Raw genomic sequence first — 19,229 nt, forward strand, 5'->3', positions numbered from 1 at the left:
TATTGTTTTTTGAGCAAAGGTAGGTTGGGATGGGTCTTAAGCTTTGCTAAATTTAATGGGTGCTTGAAAGGGTTTAAAATAAGTGCTTTTAACTTATTGTTAAAAGTAAATTGGTGTTTGCAAGGGTTTAAAATAAATATTTACCTGCTTATTATTGAAAAGAGTGCTTTTATTTTACAAATTTTATTTTTGGACTACTTAAATTAAGTCGATTTAAATAAAAAATTGTAAAAAATTTCACACCAACTTCATCATCTTTTTGATAGAATTGTAAACATTAAGCTGTTTTTTAAACATTCAGACTTCAATTTTTTTTTTTTTACAATCACCCCTTAAAAGTAGAAGCTATTGCAAACACCCCTTAAATGTTCTTTTTATTTTGCCATTATTGCTATTATATTGCTTAAATTAAATTGAACGAAATAAAAAAACTATAAGCAACTTCTTACCAAATTTTGCAACGTATTGATAAAACAGTAAAATTAAATATTGAACTATCTTCCCAATAACTCAAATTTTATTTTTTTTAACTTTTAACTTCCATTTACTTCTTGCTTCAAGCATTCGTTTGTCTGATTATTATACGATTTTTTGAAATACTTTTTTGACATATTAATCTACATAAATTATAAAACATAAAAAAAAAAGGTTCAAAATCTTATCCTTTAGAGTTTAGACGGGTTACAGCCGATGTTGATTCAATGTTTTGAAAGCCTTGGAACTGTAATGGGGATGTAGCTCAGATGGTAGAGCGCTCGCTTAGCATGCGAGAGGTACGGGGATCGATACCCCGCATCTCCATGATTTTTATCCTTTCTTTTCATTTTGGGCCCTCAAGTTGTAGGCCTTCAATTCCCAAACCAGAGCTGGGCTACTTTTAGTTGTTCTCTAATTTCCCATATGATGATAAACTATTGTCTTCTTTTCTAAACTTAGTATTCCAGACGTATCGAAGAATTGATTATTCAATAGTTATGCTATTCATTCTAAAATGTCTTGGTTAGTTTAATAACACTTAAGGTTTTTTCTTCTTTTGCCCTCCTCTCACTTTGCTGTCTTATTTTATTCTATTAAATAAATTGACCAATATTTTAATAAATTTGAAAAAAAAAAAAGATGATTTCTTGATTGGTGTCTTGAATATATCATACTGAATTCATTTTGGTTAAAAAATTTCTTTTCTAATTATTTTTATCCCTATTTTGAATATGTCATACTGTCTCAATTGTGCCTTGGATAGGGGAGAGCACTCATCTTGAAGTGGATTACCTTGTGATACAGGTTGCTTCCCACAGTTGTTCTAAAAAAACAAGCTTATGAGACTTATAAACCCTAATACTTTTGTAGAATGACTTTACAAGTGTATAATACTAATTCTTTAAATAATAAAGGAACCCGTATGCATCCATCAATCTGTTATAAAACTATGTCCACTCTCTATAATCATCAAATGGGATTCGTTTTCTCTTTTTTTTCGATCATGCGCACAACACCTACTTAAAATTTGAATTTAAACCCCTTCTAAGAAGAAATCTTGAAACCCAAACTATTATACCAACTATTCCGTAAGGCCATGTTTATATTGGGTTATAAAGGGTGATATTCTTTATAGTGTCTAGTAGTATTTTGTTTACTTGCTTTTTAGCTAGCTTGTTACAACTTGGCTTGGCCCAGTATTAAAGACAATTATTGGGTGATTTCAATTACTCAAAGTTTCTGCTGATTATGTAATCAACAGTTAAGGCCATTTTTTCACATTTTTAACTTCCATTTTCATCCTCGGTTTTAGGATATAATGTCGCAATTGCCCTTATTTTTTATTCTTGTTACACTAGTGTCTTGTGAGTTGCGCCTGACACAAGTATGCTAAACTATTCTACATAACTTCACCTTCCCTAACTATTCCCTCACAAAAGAAGGCAAACTTAAAGAACAGGTGAAAATGGCATCTCCACCATATTCCTTCGCATCTTTATTTTTTTTTCTACTAATGGCTTTATTTTTTCTTTTAAAGTCGTCGCTAGTACTCGTCCTACCCATTCATTTTGATGAATGAAAATTTCCTTTTGTTTATTTGGTGCAAGTGACAGCATAATAAACATAGATAGAGTTAGTGACATCTATAACTGAAAAACTCGTTATAATGAACAGTTTGTACTTACATTAATTCGGTATACAATTTCAGCACACGAGATAGAAGGAAGAATAAAGTGGCTCGAATAAAGCCCACAAGGTAACGTAAAACAAATGAAAAAAGGGAGAGAGAAGGTGAAGAAGACATAAGCTCTTTCACTTATTTGACAAATCATTTTGTCCTATTTGAGTTAAAAATATAATTTTAGTACACAATCACTTAAACAATACAAGTCAAGTAAACACAAAAAAATTTGATCATCGACAATATTTTAAGTTAGTAAACAAACTACTAAATAGTCAATTTGAAACCATTCATACACACAATCATACATTAATATTTTTCCACTTAATCTCATATGAAAAAGTAAACATGATCTAAGGATATTGTTGGTATCAAGAAATCTTGTCTTGTTTAACTATGATAAAGTATTCATTGAAAATTTATTTATTTTTTGATAGGTAATTTTTTTTGGAAATTTTCATACATCTTTCTTATTTCGATTATTATATCATTATCTTTTTTTTTTAATTTCCGGTCACCACTCCCTTAGAGATTTAATATTAATTTATTGTTTTCTTATATATTTTATTAAATGATAATATATCATAAATATTTTACTATTAATATTATTAACATTATAAGATTACCCCTCGAGACCTCTTATGTATAGCATGAGATAATACTAATCAACTCAATTGTAATCCAATAAAGAAATATTAAAGAATTAATAATAGCAATTATTTTAAAAAAGTGAATAATACAATAATAGTTAAATTATATATTTGATTATGGCAGCATAATATAGTCTTAATCAGCCTCTTGCAACCCGCCTAAAACAAGTGAACCAACAAACAAGCCCACACCCCCAACCCCAAGCAACCCCGCAATCACGGCCTGGGCAACCACCAGCGGCGCCGAGTCATCCGGGATCACCACCACGGCCACGACTGCCGCCACCAGAATCGGCAGCGCAGCCGAGGCCAAGGCGGAAGGCGAGACGCCTGCGGCCTTTTCCAGTAGACTAAGCAGTCCGAGCTCCTCCGCCTTGGACAAAAGCCCCAACTTCTCAATGGATGACAATGTGACTCCCAACTCCTCCGCCTTGGAGAGTAGGCCGGCTTTCTCCACCGTGCTCAGAACTTTTCGCTTCTCCAACTTCTTGAAAACGTCGACGTCCAGCTCTTCGCTCCCCTCGTAGAATATTCCGGCCCCAAACCATTGTTTTTTCCAATCTGCGTCGTACTTATTCACCTTCAAAGCACAGAGAAAAGAGTAAGAGCAACGCGATGTGTCACATTTGAGCATATCATTCCTTACCCAAAAATACACCATTCCCTATATTAATATTAATGATCATTACTTAAAATTATGATAAATTAATATTCACAAGAAATTACACACTAAATTATCGGTATATATAATTAATGACATATTTATAATAATAATTTAGTGAGAAAATAAATTAAAGCAGCAATTATATTTTTTGTACTGCATTATTAGTATGCATGTGTCACTAATTGTTTTTATTTATAATTTATATATAATTTTTTTTTATCATTAGTCATACCTAATTAGTGAGAACTTTTACTTAAATATTATCACTATTAGAACTACGGAAAATATTATAATAAAAAGAAAATTCTTATCAATTAATACATGTAATTAGTCGCAATGTTAATATTATCGTTTAGTTTTTTGTCTCTAATTTTCACTACAAAGGAATTAATAATTCCCAATTAGAGCAAAACATTTAATAAAAATTTCAGTAGAAAATAGTGCAAATAATACCTTCCTCTTGACCAATAAAAAAAGAAAGAAAATACCTTCTGTTTGGGCGCCATGGCCAAGAACCGCGGCGAATTGCCAGGAAATAAGCGACGGATCCGTGGCCTGGAGGGAAACAAACCGTCTCCTGAGGTTTTTAGGTAATTGCTGGCACTTGTAGCCACTGCCATCTGAATTTACTCAAGCGTCGCTAATTCCGTCGCAATTCCGTTGGATCGGTGGAAATGGTTGTTCCTTGGGGTGTGTTTGGTTTGCCAGTGACTTGTTTTCCGCCGTGGAAGGAAAATTGCTATGGCAAAGAAAATCTTTAGGTCGACCAATCAGAGCGCTGCTTATCCTATCAGGAACATTGAAGGTGGATACTTCATTGGCAAATAAATAACCCTCCACGAGAAACGAAACCCCAATTCTACCCTTGAAATCATATATTTTATTTGTCTTTAAATGTTTTGGGCTTTTAGGAGTATAAAAATTTATTTATTTTTAATATTTTACAACTTATTACATTATTTAATACGTTCAAATCAAAAATTGATTTAATACGTCAATTTATAATTTAAATCAATAAATATATTCAAACAAGACCAAAAAAAAAAAAACATAACAAACTAGTATAGTAGTTGCCAACTAATAGTGACGCATAAGTTTTTACGTGAAATGATATTTTTGAAAAATAATTATCTTAACAATAAATTATGAGGTAAAAGTTTTATAGCATGCTTAATATAGAGATAAGTAGATTTTTTATTTGTTAAAAATAATTAAAAGCACCTATTATAAGTATCTACTACAATCAGGAGTGTTGATTATGTCGCCATATATCACTACAAAAATGAATTTGTCAAAAAAAATCACATGTATGTGATATTTAAAAGTTATGTAATGTGATAATTTTCACATATGCACAACATGTGATGTTTTTCTAACAGAAAAATCTAAAAAATGTTTATATATGACAACGTGCAAATTTTACAAAGTTGAGATGGTACGTTGACACAAAAAAAAAATTTTGATGATAAAGTTTAAAATCGAGATTTACCCATATGTATATAATTACACATTCTAGTTTGAGTTTTAGTCAGTGTAATTCTCATCGTTATAAAACATTTAATTCTAATATCTTGACATCATCTTGATTGTTTGGTATTCCATCATATTCTTACACTAGAAGAAATACAACTTTTCATTATAATTATTTATCGTGATTAAAAGTAACAATGATGATGGATACTTGATACAAGCAAAATTAGCTCGTTGAATATGTCTTTGGACCTGGATTCTTTATGCCAAAGTCTTCACAAGTCTAGAATAGAGGACTTACAGAACAGATGTTAGCACTTTGACACCGAAATCAGTAAATAGTCGAAAAAAGATAAAATTATGCAAAATAAAAATAGCAATGAGCGATGAAAATAACGAGCAAATAATATTGATAGAGTGATTTTATGTAAAGATTTATGCAAAATTACATTGCGGTTAAACCGAGCGAAGAAGGCTTGCTTTTATAGCCTTAGTCCTCCACCGAGGGTGAATGGTCTACGGCATTTGTGAAGTGATCAATTAATGCAAAATAATGCACAATAATTTTGTCCTTGATCTTGCTATTGAAAATTTTTATAAACTTTAGAAACTATGAAACTCATTATTGTGAAAAAATAAAACTTCTTGGCACTAAATTCATATAATTTTGGTATGAGGGTGTTAAAATTATCATTTGATTTTTTTTCCCTTTGTATGGTTAATCTTCCCTTATTTTGTAGTGATCTTAAGTATTAACACGTAGTTTCTTAAAATTCAAGTGGTTTCATCTGCAATTAGCACATTATTTTAGTGTTCATAGATGTGGGAGGCTTTGCAGTTTATTTCAAACATTTATCATAATATCAAATTTGACAAAAGAACACTATATTAGTGTGGAGAAATAAAAATAAACTTACAAATCATTCAATTCATTAATGACAGATTTATGTCTCTTCTACATGCACAGACATACGCACAATATGTTACATGCAATATCAACCATGACGACGCAATTTAACTATTAAAACGACAGCGAGGACGAGTAAAATAATCGCGGTTGCTACAGAAAAAACAAAATATAATTTCTGCTTCGACTTGTTTCCTGTAACAATTTTCAATGAATTACTTGCACTAATCCGGCCATGCTGCTGTGGTAATAATCCGTCTGGTTTTTTGGTGCTCTCGTACTTATGAAATGAAACATCTTTATTATCCCGTGGCTTAGTATTATTGTCCTCGTTAGCTATAGTTATTGCGTGGTCGACGTTTGTTAGTACTTGTTGTTTCTTAGGTATAGTTATGCAGTAAATCTGGTTATCTTCGAACATCCCACTGGCCTCCTCAAGATCTGCGTCCTTTGGAACTTCAAATGTCTCCTCGAAGGTTATGTACTTGTGCTCGGTTACCTGCTTGTCTCCACGGACCACCAGATGCCCATATTTGTTCATGTGTATCGTGATATCCTTAGCTTCAAATCCTTCAATGTAGAACGAAACAAACTTGGCTATCATTGTGAAAAGATATATATGTTTTTATATATTTGTGTGGTAACTATGAAAACTTCAATTTTAGTAAATTATAAAAACTACCCTTATTGTTTGTATAATTACAGTCAAACACCTCGTCACGACGCTTCATAATACAAATTTCCTTCATTCTACTTGTTTTTTTGGCATAAATCTGTATTGAATTCCAATCCCTATTCCAAATATATATAAAACAAAAAGGGAAATCCAATCCCTATTTTACGGACACCAGTTTGGACAAAAAAAATTTGGACCAAGATTTAAATACTATTTCATTAAAGGTTGTGTTCGATATTATGAATAACTCAAGGGATCCAAGTGCAAAATACCTTCACAAAAATTTTAATGTGATGAGAATGTGTTTGTAATTAGGATAAATTTAAAAAATATAATTAATTACCCAACTAAGCATGAGAAATAATTTCCTTTATCCTTTCCTTCATTAAGTACAGGTCCTAATTAATCCAAACGAAGCTACACCATGCAAATCCACCAAAACGGAAGAACTTAAATTGAAAATAAAACATTGGTCATAAAAGAAAAATTTTCTTAGATTAATTATATTTTGTCATCTAAACTATAATCGTTTGGCACTTAAATTTTTTTTTGTGTCCACTTATCATCTCAACTTTATGAAATTTTTCATTTTGTCATTTATAACTATTTTTCATCAAGTTTTTGTCGAAAAAATATTACATGCAGTGCACATGTGATATTTAAAGGTTATCCATATGCACAATATGTGATAAATTTTGGGTAGAAAAATCAACTGACACAAAAAGATTTAGATGCTAAAGTGTAAAAACGTGCATAGTTTCTTGATATATGTTAAACTTTTACGTATCCAGATGAAGTTCGGCCAAATAAACAATTACATAGCAAATTAACATAACATATTACCAGGAAGAGTTAAGCGCAAGTAATGAAAATCGGAATCCTCCTTCCATCCATGAGGTGGCGTAATCTGTCTAAACATCAAGCTCGAGTTCTGCCTATCCAGACGTCGTCTACCTCCAACTGTCGTCGCCATTGATCTTATTAATTACTATGAATAAACTAAAAAGAATATGAGAGAAATTATTGTTGTCAATATTATGAATAATTAAGCTGCATATATATGCATGCTATTTATAGTTGAAGAGTAGTAAATGAAGGACTTTGCACATTGCTTTTCATGGAAGAGAGAGATCATACTGTAAGAAAAATGTTCTTTACTTTGTTAATTTGTCAGATTTGTATATTTGAATGACCCTCTTCTGGGGGCTGCTAGGTTTCAAGCATTGAAATATTCCCTACTTAAGGTACATGCAATTTGCTAACATTAAATTTTGTTGAGTTGATCCATATAATTAACATGCAGTGCCCATTTAGAAATAAGATTTACTTGGTTTGGTCATGGGTTGTTTATAGAAAAAATTATTTTTTCAGTCCTTTAATTTTAGCCGCTATGAGTTTTAATCTCGTAATTATGTTTTTTTTAATTAAATTTTTTAAGTTTTAAAATTGATAAGAAATAGTCTGAATTAGAGGTTCTTTACAATTTTTGACAAAAAGTTAAAAACTAGCAGAAAATTAACTGCGTGGCATTAGTTTTCAAAAATCATTTTTTTTTCCCACATTGATTATATTTGAGAAACAATATAATGAAAAATTTTCTTAAAAGGAAAAAAAATTGGCAAGTTATTAAGAAAATTGTGAGGACAACTAGAAGACGAAATCCATCAGAATTTGGTTAGAATTTGACATTTGCCCCTCATGTGAGCCCTAAGTTCAAGCCAAACCGCAAGTTCTAATGAAGTTTGTCCTCAATGTGGCAATTCTTTAAGTTACAGGGCTTAATTATCAAATTAAATTTATGGAGGACTAAAATTAATGCCACCCCTTATAATTATGGGCCAAATTACAATTTTTCCAGACAACTTATTACATTTTTATATTTTTTAATACAATTTTGTAAGATCATTCCGTAAACGCAAGGTAGATGATAGTTGATCACATTTTTATTAATATTGTAAAGATTGTGCAAGTCCTTGAGGTTGCTAGTTCGATCTCGAGGTCGCGTCGCTGCTCTTCAGGTTGCTTACGTCCTCGGACAGTAGGTCGCTAGGTCGCATCGCTGTTCTTTAGGTCGCTTATGACCTCGTCCAGTAGGTCACTAGCTACCTCCTTTTTGTCTTTTTTATACAGTTTTGCTCTTTTGTCCTTTTCTGTATTATTAATCTATTTGTTAGGATTTTTCTGTTATTCCTAGATTTGGTTAGTTATTAGTTTGTTAGCTAGACCCTTTCTCTCGTATTTATACACTAGCTTCCATTGTATTTTTCTTCTTCTTTTTTTTTTTTTTTAAATAAACACCCGAAGGTGGGGAGGCTTTTCGACGTCCCCATCCCTTCTCCATTGTATTTTTCTTCTTGATATTGAATGAATACTAGTTTTTCTCCATATTGATTTGAGAATGGAGGCACTATTCTTCTTCTTCAATTGAGAAGTTTGCAAATATCAAACAAAATTAACTTGGCATCTAAGTACTTTGTTTACAAAAATATCAGTGTCACAAAATATTTTGGGGTACACCATAATAAGAAAATATATAAACTAACACATCAAATTAAAAAAACAGAAAGAAAAAAAAAACAACTTAGACGCATTATCGACACTGTAAAAATATTGGCATCGCAGTAACACAAACCATCATTTGTAAGTGAATGTTTTTTTTTTTTTTTTTCTATATTAGTATAGGTAATGCCCAAGTGGTAGAACAGTATATATGTATATAGACTTCAAACCATGCATTCTCCACATTTCCCTCCTAAGACATAAAACAAGAAAACTATAATCATTCCCCACCTTTTTTCCTCCTACCTTCTCTCCTTCTCATTGTCTAGATATTGCATTAATCTTGTGGTATTTCGCTCTTTTTATTTACCGGATTCATGTATTTATAAGTTGGTAAGTCTCCAGTGTTAACAGTTCACACCATGTTATTACATACACCTAGCTAGTTTGTACATAGTAGGTGAAAAATAAAAAATATATATATATAAAAAAACCAGAAAAAAAAAAAAACAATTCCATTCCTTTAATAAAGAATGGATTCCATTAGGCATAGCTTAGTTTTCTTGATTTCTCTTTTTGTGGTTTTCACCACAGTGGCGGGTAATATCGGTGTTCACGATGCCGTCTGGCAGGAGCGCAGAGAAGCAGCAAAGAAAGCCGCTCGCCAGGCCTATCAACCTAATCCTGGAGAAGTCCTAGATCATCTTAACGAGAATGTTCATAAGTAAGTTGATTTCTTTATTGTGTATTTACATATTGTCCAACATGTTTATGAGTTGAAATCCCTCGAATTTTTCGTATATTATCACTTCTAAAAACGTCAATTTTGATCAATATATGAAGATCAGTGGAAGGTAGCAATAACCAAAGGAGAGGCTTAAGTAAGTACAAGGGTTCATGCCTAGCTACAAACCCTATTGATCAGTGTTGGAGGTGCCAACCGAATTGGGCTAATAATCGGAAGAAATTGGTGGATTGTGCTCTAGGGTTTGGCCGCCACACGACTGGAGGCAAGGCTGGGAAGATGTACGTGGTGACCGACCCCTCGGACAGTGATCTAGTTAGCCCTAAGAAGGGAACTTTACGGCATGCTGTGATCCAGCCGGAGCCACTTTGGATCATATTTAAAAATAATATGAACATTAGATTATCTGAAGAGCTTATAATGACAAGCAATAAGACAATAGATGGGCGTGGAGCGCAGGTGCACATTGCTAACGGTGCTGGCATAACCCTACAATATATACACAACGTCATCATTCACAATATTCGGGTCCATGACATTAAGACCGGAAATGGAGGTATGATTAGGGATTCGGCTACACACTACGGTTTTCGTACGAGAAGCGATGGAGATGGAATTTCACTCTTTGGCTCCACGAATATTTGGATTGATCATGTTTCTCTTTCTAGATGTGACGATGGCCTCATTGACGCTATTGAAGCTTCCACAGCCATCACCATCTCCAACTGCCATTTCGCGCACCATAATGACGTAATAATTTCATCTTTTTGCTAATTAAGTGAAGTAAATAGACATTTGCTTGCTTTCATTTTCATTTTTTTTAGTATGACATATATACTAATAAATATCATTCACACTAAAATATCAATGCAATTTAGGAAAATAAACATTTAACATATGTTAGATACTAAATATTAAATTATTATCCTGTTTAACACTAACATACAAAGAATGAATCTAGAAAAGAAAAAAGAAATCTTGAAAATACTGAAAATTGAAACTGAAAGTACAAAAAAGTGGATTTCCCTTATAAACTTTCCAAATATTGTTTCTTTTCATAAACAGTCGTTAACTACGACGTTTGTGTTGACCAGGCATTGACAAATGCTAGATGCAAGTGCAGGTATTGTTGTTTGGAGCAAGTGATAGCAGATCAGAGGACCACATAATGCAAATAACAGTAGCTTTCAATCACTTTGGCAAGGGTCTAATCCAAAGGATGCCCCGGGTGAGATGGGGTTTCGTGCACATTGTCAACAACGACTACACTCGTTGGCAGATGTATGCCATCGGCGGAAGCCAGCAACCGACCATACTTAGCCAGGGCAACCGCTTCGTTGCTCCCGACAATCCATTTGCCAAAGAGGTATATATATATGCATCATTTGTGTGTGTGATCTAGATATCGAGCCTGTTTCCATTCAAGAATTGTATTTTCATTAATTAGTTGTCTACTTCGTGGTGTTGTAGGTGACCAAGAGAGATTATGCAACGGAGAGCGTATGGAAGAATTGGGTATGGAAATCAGAGGGAGATGTTATGAACAATGGAGCATTTTTCGTGCAATCAGGAGATGTTGCTCATCACAAGTTTGCAAAAGGCCCTGACATGGTAACCCCGAAACCAGGCGGGTTTGCAAGTAAACTCTCTCAATTTGCAGGCCCCCTAAATTGCATTCCGGGAAAGCCCTGTTAGCAGCAGAACTATATATGAACTGGTGTTCGAGATACCTTAGTTTTTCCAAGTAGAAATTGGTGGAAATAGTCGGGAAATTCGTTCTGCTCCTACAGTACTCCCCTCAATTTAGTTTCTTAGTTGAATGTTGGGTATGACAACTGATAAATTCTGATATAAAATCCATGTTCACAACTGTATAGAGAAAGGAAGTGCTGGTGCAATGCAAAATGAGAGAAATAAAAAATGATTCTTCGCATATCAAGAATGAACTGTTACAGAATTCTTGTTAAATACTGATACAGAAGGCGGCAAGAGGAAGAAGAAAACTGTTTAACTAATCTGACAGATTAACGAACTAATAGCCACGTCAGCTGCTAACTAAGCTCCAGTAGGAAGACACGTAAACATACAAAGTGCGACTTTATTATATACACAAGTGCGAGAACATTCAGGTTGCAGAAACAGAGTCCGAAGAAGAAGAAGAAGAAGAAGAAGCTGGTGTGGAGGAAGGAGCTGACTCTGATTTCAACAAGAACAAAGAGATATGTACTCCAACCTCAAATTTATTAATATAATGATTATATGTCTGGATTCTGTATTCTCAACTGCTCACTAGAAAAAAATATAATTTTCAACTACAATTAATTAATATAATAAAAAAATTCAAGACATACAAATCAATTACGACTTTACAACAGCTAGTCGTTGCTTCTGCAAGTGTAGAGACATGGGTGTTTCGACTATGACTAAAAATCATAGTGAATATTGATCAATTGTGTTAAAAATTTAAGTTTATACTTTGATTTTGTTTAACTACGGCTAATAGTATTGATTTTATCATGATTTTTAACTTGCCGTCATTTATAGATTGCTTTGCACATCAACATAAAATGCAAAATAGAAAAAAGCTGGCTGAATATATAATACAATAATTATAATCACAATAATAATAATAATTGGTATATTCATTAAATTTGCTCCTTTATTGCCATACCATAAATTACTGTGTTTGATACAAAGGAAGACTATACAGAGCATTGGCTCTTAGGACACCTTTCTCCTGCGATAGTCTTCTCTACATATGCGTTTATGTACAACTTTTCAAGCATAATCAACGTATAAAGAAAGAAGGGATGCAGCTGATTTAATTTCATTGCAAGTCAATAATTCGTCGCCACCATGATCGTCTCTTTAATATTACTTTGATAATCTGTCATCAAAAACAAGTTGCAGAAAATAAATTCAATTCATTCAGCACTAACATCTTTCCCTTTGACGCAACCAATATATCAGATGCTAGAAGCAAAATTCATCATTGTTATGGCATCAAAGGGAAAATAATAAGTAAACAAAGAAAAAATAAATAATGATTTCCATATAAATAAAAAATAGTGGAGGCATCGATGCTGGGAAAATTGTATTTTTCGTCCCATTTTATAGGGCAAGTATACTTTACGTCCCGTTAATTACAGGATTCTTATCAATGCATCAGATTCCGTTAGTATTTTGGTAGAGAACGCCGTGTCTTTATTCAGAAGACCAAAGAGTTAAGGACCATGTGCTCTTTTCCATCAAAACACTAACGGAATATGACAAATTGGGACTAAATTAATTTTTATAATTTATGAAATATTAATGATAATTCTAATAAGGGGTTGAAAAGTATAATGACACTAAGATATGAGGCGAAAATTGTTATTTTCCCTTGAGATGCTCAAAGCCACTCACCTGTTGATTTACTGTTCAATTCTTTCCATCATCGGCAAACGAGGCGCCTCAAATTTCATCAATTTTGTGAACTACAGAATGCCACAAAGGAAAAAGTTCAGAGGCGGCGTATAGGATCAGTTTACAGTTTACAGTTTACGAGAAAAAAGAAAAATGCCCGCTGTATCATGAATGATAAAACATGTATGGTGTAATAATTTGCGGAAAATTTTTTAGTTTTGCTTATTTAACTAATGGCAGATTTTGTCCTGTGGGAATCTGTTGGCGATTAGCCTTGTAATTTAAAAGAATTAATACATTAAGGACAAAAGACCTGCCAAAAATTATAAATACTCTGGAAAGTGGCATGTGCACCTCATAGAGCGTGGCTAGAATCCCCAATTTTAGAGCTCACGGGAGACTCACATGCCACATTCCGGCTATATTTGCAATTTTCAGCATATCTTGTCTTTAATGTTCTAATTCTTTTTCGAAAAACAATTTGCAGGTCTTGTAATGGCCAAATTGGATTCCAGCAAGACAAAGAACTACCATCCTTTGTAATTATGAAACCAAAATTACAATTTTCCATTGATTTATTAGATACAGTAAAAGCAATCAAACAGAAACCTGTGAGGTCTTTAGCTCCAATTCCTTCCATTCCAGTGCCGGATCACTGCCTTCCACTATGCCTGTTCCAGCATAGAGCAATGCTCCAACACCCTGTAGACATATAATAAACGTCAATATGTACTCATTTCATCAATGTAGTTCTCCAGAATAATGTACTGAAATATTATTAACAAGATAATCATGCACTTTCAGGCTGAAATAATAAGATGTCTCTTCTACTATTTTATGAAAAATTAGGAAAAATAAATTCACTTAATTTCCCTAGATACATGCATTTTTGTTGTTGTTGTATCCGCTGTATCTACATCGTATAATTATTTTTTTTGTTGATGTGTCTATATCTGCCCCTCGTACATGGATGTATAGTCAATAAATAGAGGCTTATCAGCTATACTTACCTTACCAACCAGTGCTGATCTTATTCCCACAGCAAATTCACTCTCAGCACCACCAAACCATCCCACAGGACCAGCATACATTCCTCGGTCAAACGTTTCTGCATAAAAGTTTAAATGTTAGAGAGGAGGATGATTTAATATTAATATCTTAACAAGAACCAAGCTATTGCTTCGAATGCAAATGTACTTAGCAATATGCATACCGATTTCTGATATTAATGTCCGTGCCTCTTCCATAGGATACCCACAAACAGCTGGAGTGGGATGAAGACAAGACAAAATCTTGAACTGAAAATAGGCAAATAATCAGAAGTTCATATTTTAGATGTGGAAAATGTAATTTTCTTTGAATATGCAAGATCTTAAATAACGATCTTATGCGATAGCAGTACATGATTAGGCCTCGAGTTAGCAAGTATATATACCTCATCATCTTCTTTCCGCAGTGTGCCTGTCAGTTGTGAATAGAGATGTTGAACCCGTGGAAGTTTGCGTAGAGCTTTGTATGGTTCGACTAATGTGCTTGAGCAAACAGCCTAAATACATGATCGGCAAACAAACAATCTTGTTATTTAAATTTCACAAATGAAATAGAACAATAAGTGATCATTCACTTAGATATGTTGTTGATCTGCACTGCAGAGCATATAAGTTTGGCTTGCCTCGAGTTTTGTTCTAACAGTCTCCCTCACTACGGAAAATTCGTGGTCATCTTTGGGGCTGCAGAAGAATTTGAAAATAATACCTCGGATTAAAGTTAAGTTCAACACATTCAAATGATCACCAAAAGAACGTTAAAAACTTAGTTCAGTCCAGAAGAGAGCGACAGTTAACCTGGAAAGTAAATCATTTCCTATCTGTAGATCTAGAGACTCCGTTGCACCTCTAGCTCGTGTTGCAGCCAAAGCCTCGCTGGAAACCTTGAGCCAGTTTCGGTAAAATAGTCGCTCTGGCTACTCAAGCATCAATGGGTACATGAAAGAGAAGGATTATTAAACCTTGGCATCACAATATTTAGTAAAAGTCTAAGAAAAAATGAAATTTTGGTTGAATAGGTTGAAACCTTTCTGAAATGTTCAGATTTTGAATGTAATATGTCCTTGTATATGACTAACTATTGTGGCTAACTTTCAGAACAAATAAGATAGTAAATATTACTCACAGTGTTCCCAATGAATGCAGGTGAGTCAGAAGGTTGAAGACAAAATTGATAAGCTTTATCCCCTTCAGCCTACAAGGATTAAGCATTGCATACAAATCAATCACCTTATTCTGTATATATATAATTCTTATACATGATGTGTAAAAAGCCAATTCTGAACCAAAAAGAACACCTGTAAACATCCCAGCCATTCTAAAGGATCAATCTCTACTGTTGCCATTCGGCTGCTACGTGCAAGAACAACCTGTTTTTCAAGAAAAATACATGCATCCAAAACAGAGTGAAATAGAGAAATGTGAGACGAAAGAAAGAAGCTTTATGGTACATGCTAAAAAAGTTTGACATGTTTAATGTTCGACCTTAACTAGTGGTGAATTTTTTCGCCTTATCAAGTCTAAAGCTTGCTTAATAGATGAATGCCAAGAAGGTTGATCGGGAACATGAGCTTGGTGGAGTACAACTGCACGATGGGCGTTGTCAGTTGATCCCCGGATATCAGATGAAATCTGAAACATAATGTGTAGGGATTGAGACAGCAAGACAAAGAGATGAAGTTTTGATAATCAACCCTAAACAATGAAGAGGAAAATGAAAGTTAGACCTTCCACATTGTGGCCTCAAGCGCGGCCATTGCTTCTTCATACGTCATCGACAGGCGATTGTCCCACGCAACAGTTGCAGAGATCATTGAACTTCCTTCAAACTCATTGAACTCCACCTGAGGAACCATGAAATAAAAAGAACCGAAACCCCTCCACTCAGGGGCAATATCAGCCCTTGCGTCAAACCGGATTGCACCGTATGCACGAATCAACGGACACCTTTTAGATAAGAACCTTTCCAAGAAAATTACATAAGCACAGTTAGGACTCATAAACATAAGATCAGAAACATACGTGCATTTGATATGTATGTGTGAGAGTAATTTATATCCTAAGAAGAAGTTGCTTGGGGGGGTGCATGCATTTACCTTCTGATGGAACGCCAATCGTCCAAAGAAAAGGGATTGAGATCGCGAAAGAAGACTGCAGAACCCAATCCAGCAACACTGATAAGTTTATCTTGCTGATGATGAGAAGAAGCGTGGCCATTGCCGTTGCCGTTGGGATGATCAATGCGTGGAACAAAGCTGGAATCGCGGCCGGAGAAATAGCAACGGGGAAGAAGGTTTTGGGTCTGGGAACTTAGCCAGTCAAGTGCCTCTATGTGCTGCTGGATGGGCACCTAATTTACAAACCCATACCCATTCCCTTTAGTATGTACTTCGTTCATAGCTAACTCCAACAACGAAAATCAGCAAAGTGATAAAATGGTTTTTAATTAATTAAGTTTATATATTTTTTTAAAGAAAATTAAGCTTATATTATAAATATTTTTTTCTCCCAAACACTATCCAATTAACTTTTATCTATTTTCAAGATTTTTATAAATACTATTTTATTTTATTCTACGTGTTTCAATTCCACAATAATATATACGTATTAACTACTAAAAAATTAATCAAACATTCATTCAATACTTACTTATTATAATTTTTTAATATATTACTAAACAATAATTACAAAATTATAATTTAAAATTTTAAAATAATTATTAAATATTAAATAATATTTCATTCATATTATTAAATAATAATTAATAAAAAGACAAAAAACAAAAACAAAACTTGAGTCGCAATAACGACTCCAACTGGGCAAAAAATTAAAATGGTGAGTTGTCATCCGAAATGGGTTGTTCTCTTCGCTGTGAAATTTCAATTAATCAAAGGAACATAATTGTTGTCTTCAAATTTAAAATAATATAATAATTAGTTAATTATATCCCCTTGCCCGACACTCCAACTACTCATGAGACAAGATTATGAAATATTCTTTTCCAAAGTTTCGGACTATATAATACACATTTTATTAGAACGGCAATTAATTATCGCGACTCTGAATAATGAAATTTATGTCTAATGATCATTATTTTGGCAATATTATTTAAGTCCATCCTTATTTTAATTTTGTTATATTAGATATATTAAGATATAATTATTGCTTCTTTTATTTATAAAATAGAAAGAAAAAAACTAAACTCCTGTCCCTTGCTACGGCTTGTCGTTTCTCCAAAATATGCATATTTTGGATGTTTGTTAATTATATTACGTCATGTATATAATTGTGTTATATATATACATATGTATGTACATATGCAAGGAATTTTAAAATGCATATAACTTGTTTGTATAAAATATAATATATTTTCTCATGGTTAATTGTCATAATTAAAAGGTAAAAAAACAGTATCAATTAACTATTAATGTGCAATGACTACTAGATATTATTTCTGCAAGTGATGTCAAAACATTAGCCACAACTAAAAATCATGCCAAATATTTTGGTCATAGTTGAAATCACAGTAAATGTTAATTATCAATGGTCAAAATTTAAGTTTTCATTTTATAATTTTGTGGTAGATAATATTGATTGCCATAATTTTTAAACCGTCGTAATTTATAAAGTAAAAAGTAATTTATTTTTTTATAGTGATAAAATAAAAAATCTATACTATTATAAAATATTTGTCATGCCAACTTTTGAAAATTCAAATTTTTCTTTAATTCATTCATTCTCTTAAAAAAAAAATTTGTACATAATAGAAATTTTAATATTTTTATTAAACCACCAATTACAATTAATTTTTTCTCAATCACTTCCTCGATAGCTTCTATCTTTGGCTTTACCTTTGTTTCTTTTCACAATTTTTTTTCTTTTACTGTTCATCTCACGTTACTATTCTTTTGTAAATGCTCGGAAGAACCACTAGAGACAGCGGGCAACTCATAATTTTAAAATAGAAGATTCAAACTGCCTAGTTCCTAGGAATTCATGAACCTGTTGACATAACACCATCGCAACGTCATCAAGTCAAAACACACATACCTGAAGACGGATAATCCCGGAGTCGAACGGAGGAGGATTGTCCTTCAAGTCAAAGATGGCGGAGTTGAGACGGTCGGCAGCTGACGCGGGCGTCGGAGCGACGGGAAACGTTCGTGTTTCTATGGTGCCAAGAGGAGCTCTAGGGTCACCTCCACATCCATTCATGGACAGAGAACTGAGTTCTTGATATTTCTACGCCATAAAATGCAGTATGTAGATCAGCATATATAGATCAGTAGGCCTTACACAATTTCTACATTTATAATTACGAGAAACATACGAATATCATCATCAGTTTCTTACATGATTCGAGAAACTAAGTGATTGTTTTGCAATTGCAGTTGGGGATGATGATGAGAAAGAACATCTCATGGACTCCATGTCCATGAAACGGCCTGTGCAGCACTTAGAAACAATGCCCGCAGCAGCCATGTTATACTCAATTGTGTGTGTGCTTTTTTGCAAAGTTGTGGGCAATTATTAAGCAAGGAGCTTGGTGTATTTATACACAAATCAGCCTCCGGTCAAGTCCATCATTCAACAAATATTTAAGTTTCATGATTGAGGGCTCACTGAATAAGAATTATACATTATTGAGTCATAATTTTTTTGTTTAAATTAAGAGTGAGTTAATTACACTTAGACCCGCTTTGAAAATATAAAATTGTACTTTCTCCTATGATGCTTTTGAAATTACATTTGCACCCTCTATTTACATCTGTACATTTTATTAGAATTTTGAGGGAAAATATTAACCATATTAAAAAAAAAATACATTAACTTCTAATATTACGCCTCATTGATCAGCGTTCTGTATAAATTATTGACAATATGGTTAGTTTTTTCATTCATCAAATGCTACTTTTAATCCAATGAGAATAATTGTGGAACAATACCTTACTACAATTACATCCTTTTGAATTTATATATACATTAGAAGAAATATAATTTTTTTACTA

The 19,229-nt window shown here is 33.1% G+C and overlaps 4 protein-coding genes and 1 non-coding gene across 6 annotated transcripts; 2 read left to right on the top strand and 3 right to left on the bottom strand.

Annotated features, from left to right (window-relative positions):
* Positions 729–801, top strand: TRNAA-AGC. Its single transcript has one exon. It is a non-coding gene; the product is annotated as a tRNA-Ala (tRNA).
* On the bottom strand, positions 2,897–4,272 carry LOC105168768. The gene is made up of 2 exons (XM_011088914.2): positions 3,961–4,272; positions 2,897–3,388 (listed from the first exon to the last, which is right to left on the bottom strand). Exons 1-2 carry the CDS (start codon positions 4,090–4,092, stop codon positions 2,945–2,947), a joined length of 576 nt encoding a protein of 191 aa, XP_011087216.1. The 5' UTR covers positions 4,093–4,272; the 3' UTR covers positions 2,897–2,944.
* LOC110012471 lies at positions 5,826–7,548 on the bottom strand. Its single transcript, XM_020696333.1, has 2 exons — positions 7,369–7,548; positions 5,826–6,419 (listed from the first exon to the last, which is right to left on the bottom strand). The coding sequence occupies exons 1-2, from the start codon at positions 7,496–7,498 to the stop codon at positions 5,938–5,940; spliced, it is 612 nt and encodes a 203-aa protein (XP_020551992.1). The 5' UTR covers positions 7,499–7,548; the 3' UTR covers positions 5,826–5,937.
* LOC105168769 (probable pectate lyase P59) lies at positions 9,418–11,711 on the top strand. Of its 2 annotated transcripts, none has more exons than XM_011088915.2 (4): positions 9,418–9,748; positions 9,868–10,519; positions 10,893–11,135; positions 11,240–11,711. In XM_011088915.2, exons 1-4 carry the CDS (start codon positions 9,558–9,560, stop codon positions 11,462–11,464), a joined length of 1,311 nt encoding a protein of 436 aa, XP_011087217.1. In that variant the 5' UTR covers positions 9,418–9,557; the 3' UTR covers positions 11,465–11,711. The 2 variants fall into 2 exon arrangements, with proteins under 2 accessions (XP_011087217.1, XP_020551821.1); XM_020696162.1 differs by having other exon boundaries at positions 9,571–9,748; positions 9,873–10,519.
* On the bottom strand, positions 12,391–18,887 carry LOC105168770 (isochorismate synthase, chloroplastic). The gene is made up of 15 exons (XM_011088916.2): positions 18,574–18,887; positions 18,271–18,462; positions 16,317–16,570; positions 15,948–16,182; positions 15,706–15,852; positions 15,519–15,590; positions 15,347–15,415; positions 15,019–15,137; positions 14,847–14,904; positions 14,610–14,720; positions 14,388–14,472; positions 14,185–14,282; positions 13,784–13,876; positions 13,175–13,245; positions 12,391–12,656 (listed from the first exon to the last, which is right to left on the bottom strand). Exons 1-14 carry the CDS (start codon positions 18,700–18,702, stop codon positions 13,183–13,185), a joined length of 1,725 nt encoding a protein of 574 aa, XP_011087218.1. The 5' UTR covers positions 18,703–18,887; the 3' UTR covers positions 12,391–12,656; positions 13,175–13,182.

Source organism: Sesamum indicum, linkage group LG8 (assembly GCF_000512975.1).
Source record: "Sesamum indicum cultivar Zhongzhi No. 13 linkage group LG8, S_indicum_v1.0, whole genome shotgun sequence".
Classification (NCBI taxonomy): domain Eukaryota; kingdom Viridiplantae; phylum Streptophyta; class Magnoliopsida; order Lamiales; family Pedaliaceae; genus Sesamum; species Sesamum indicum.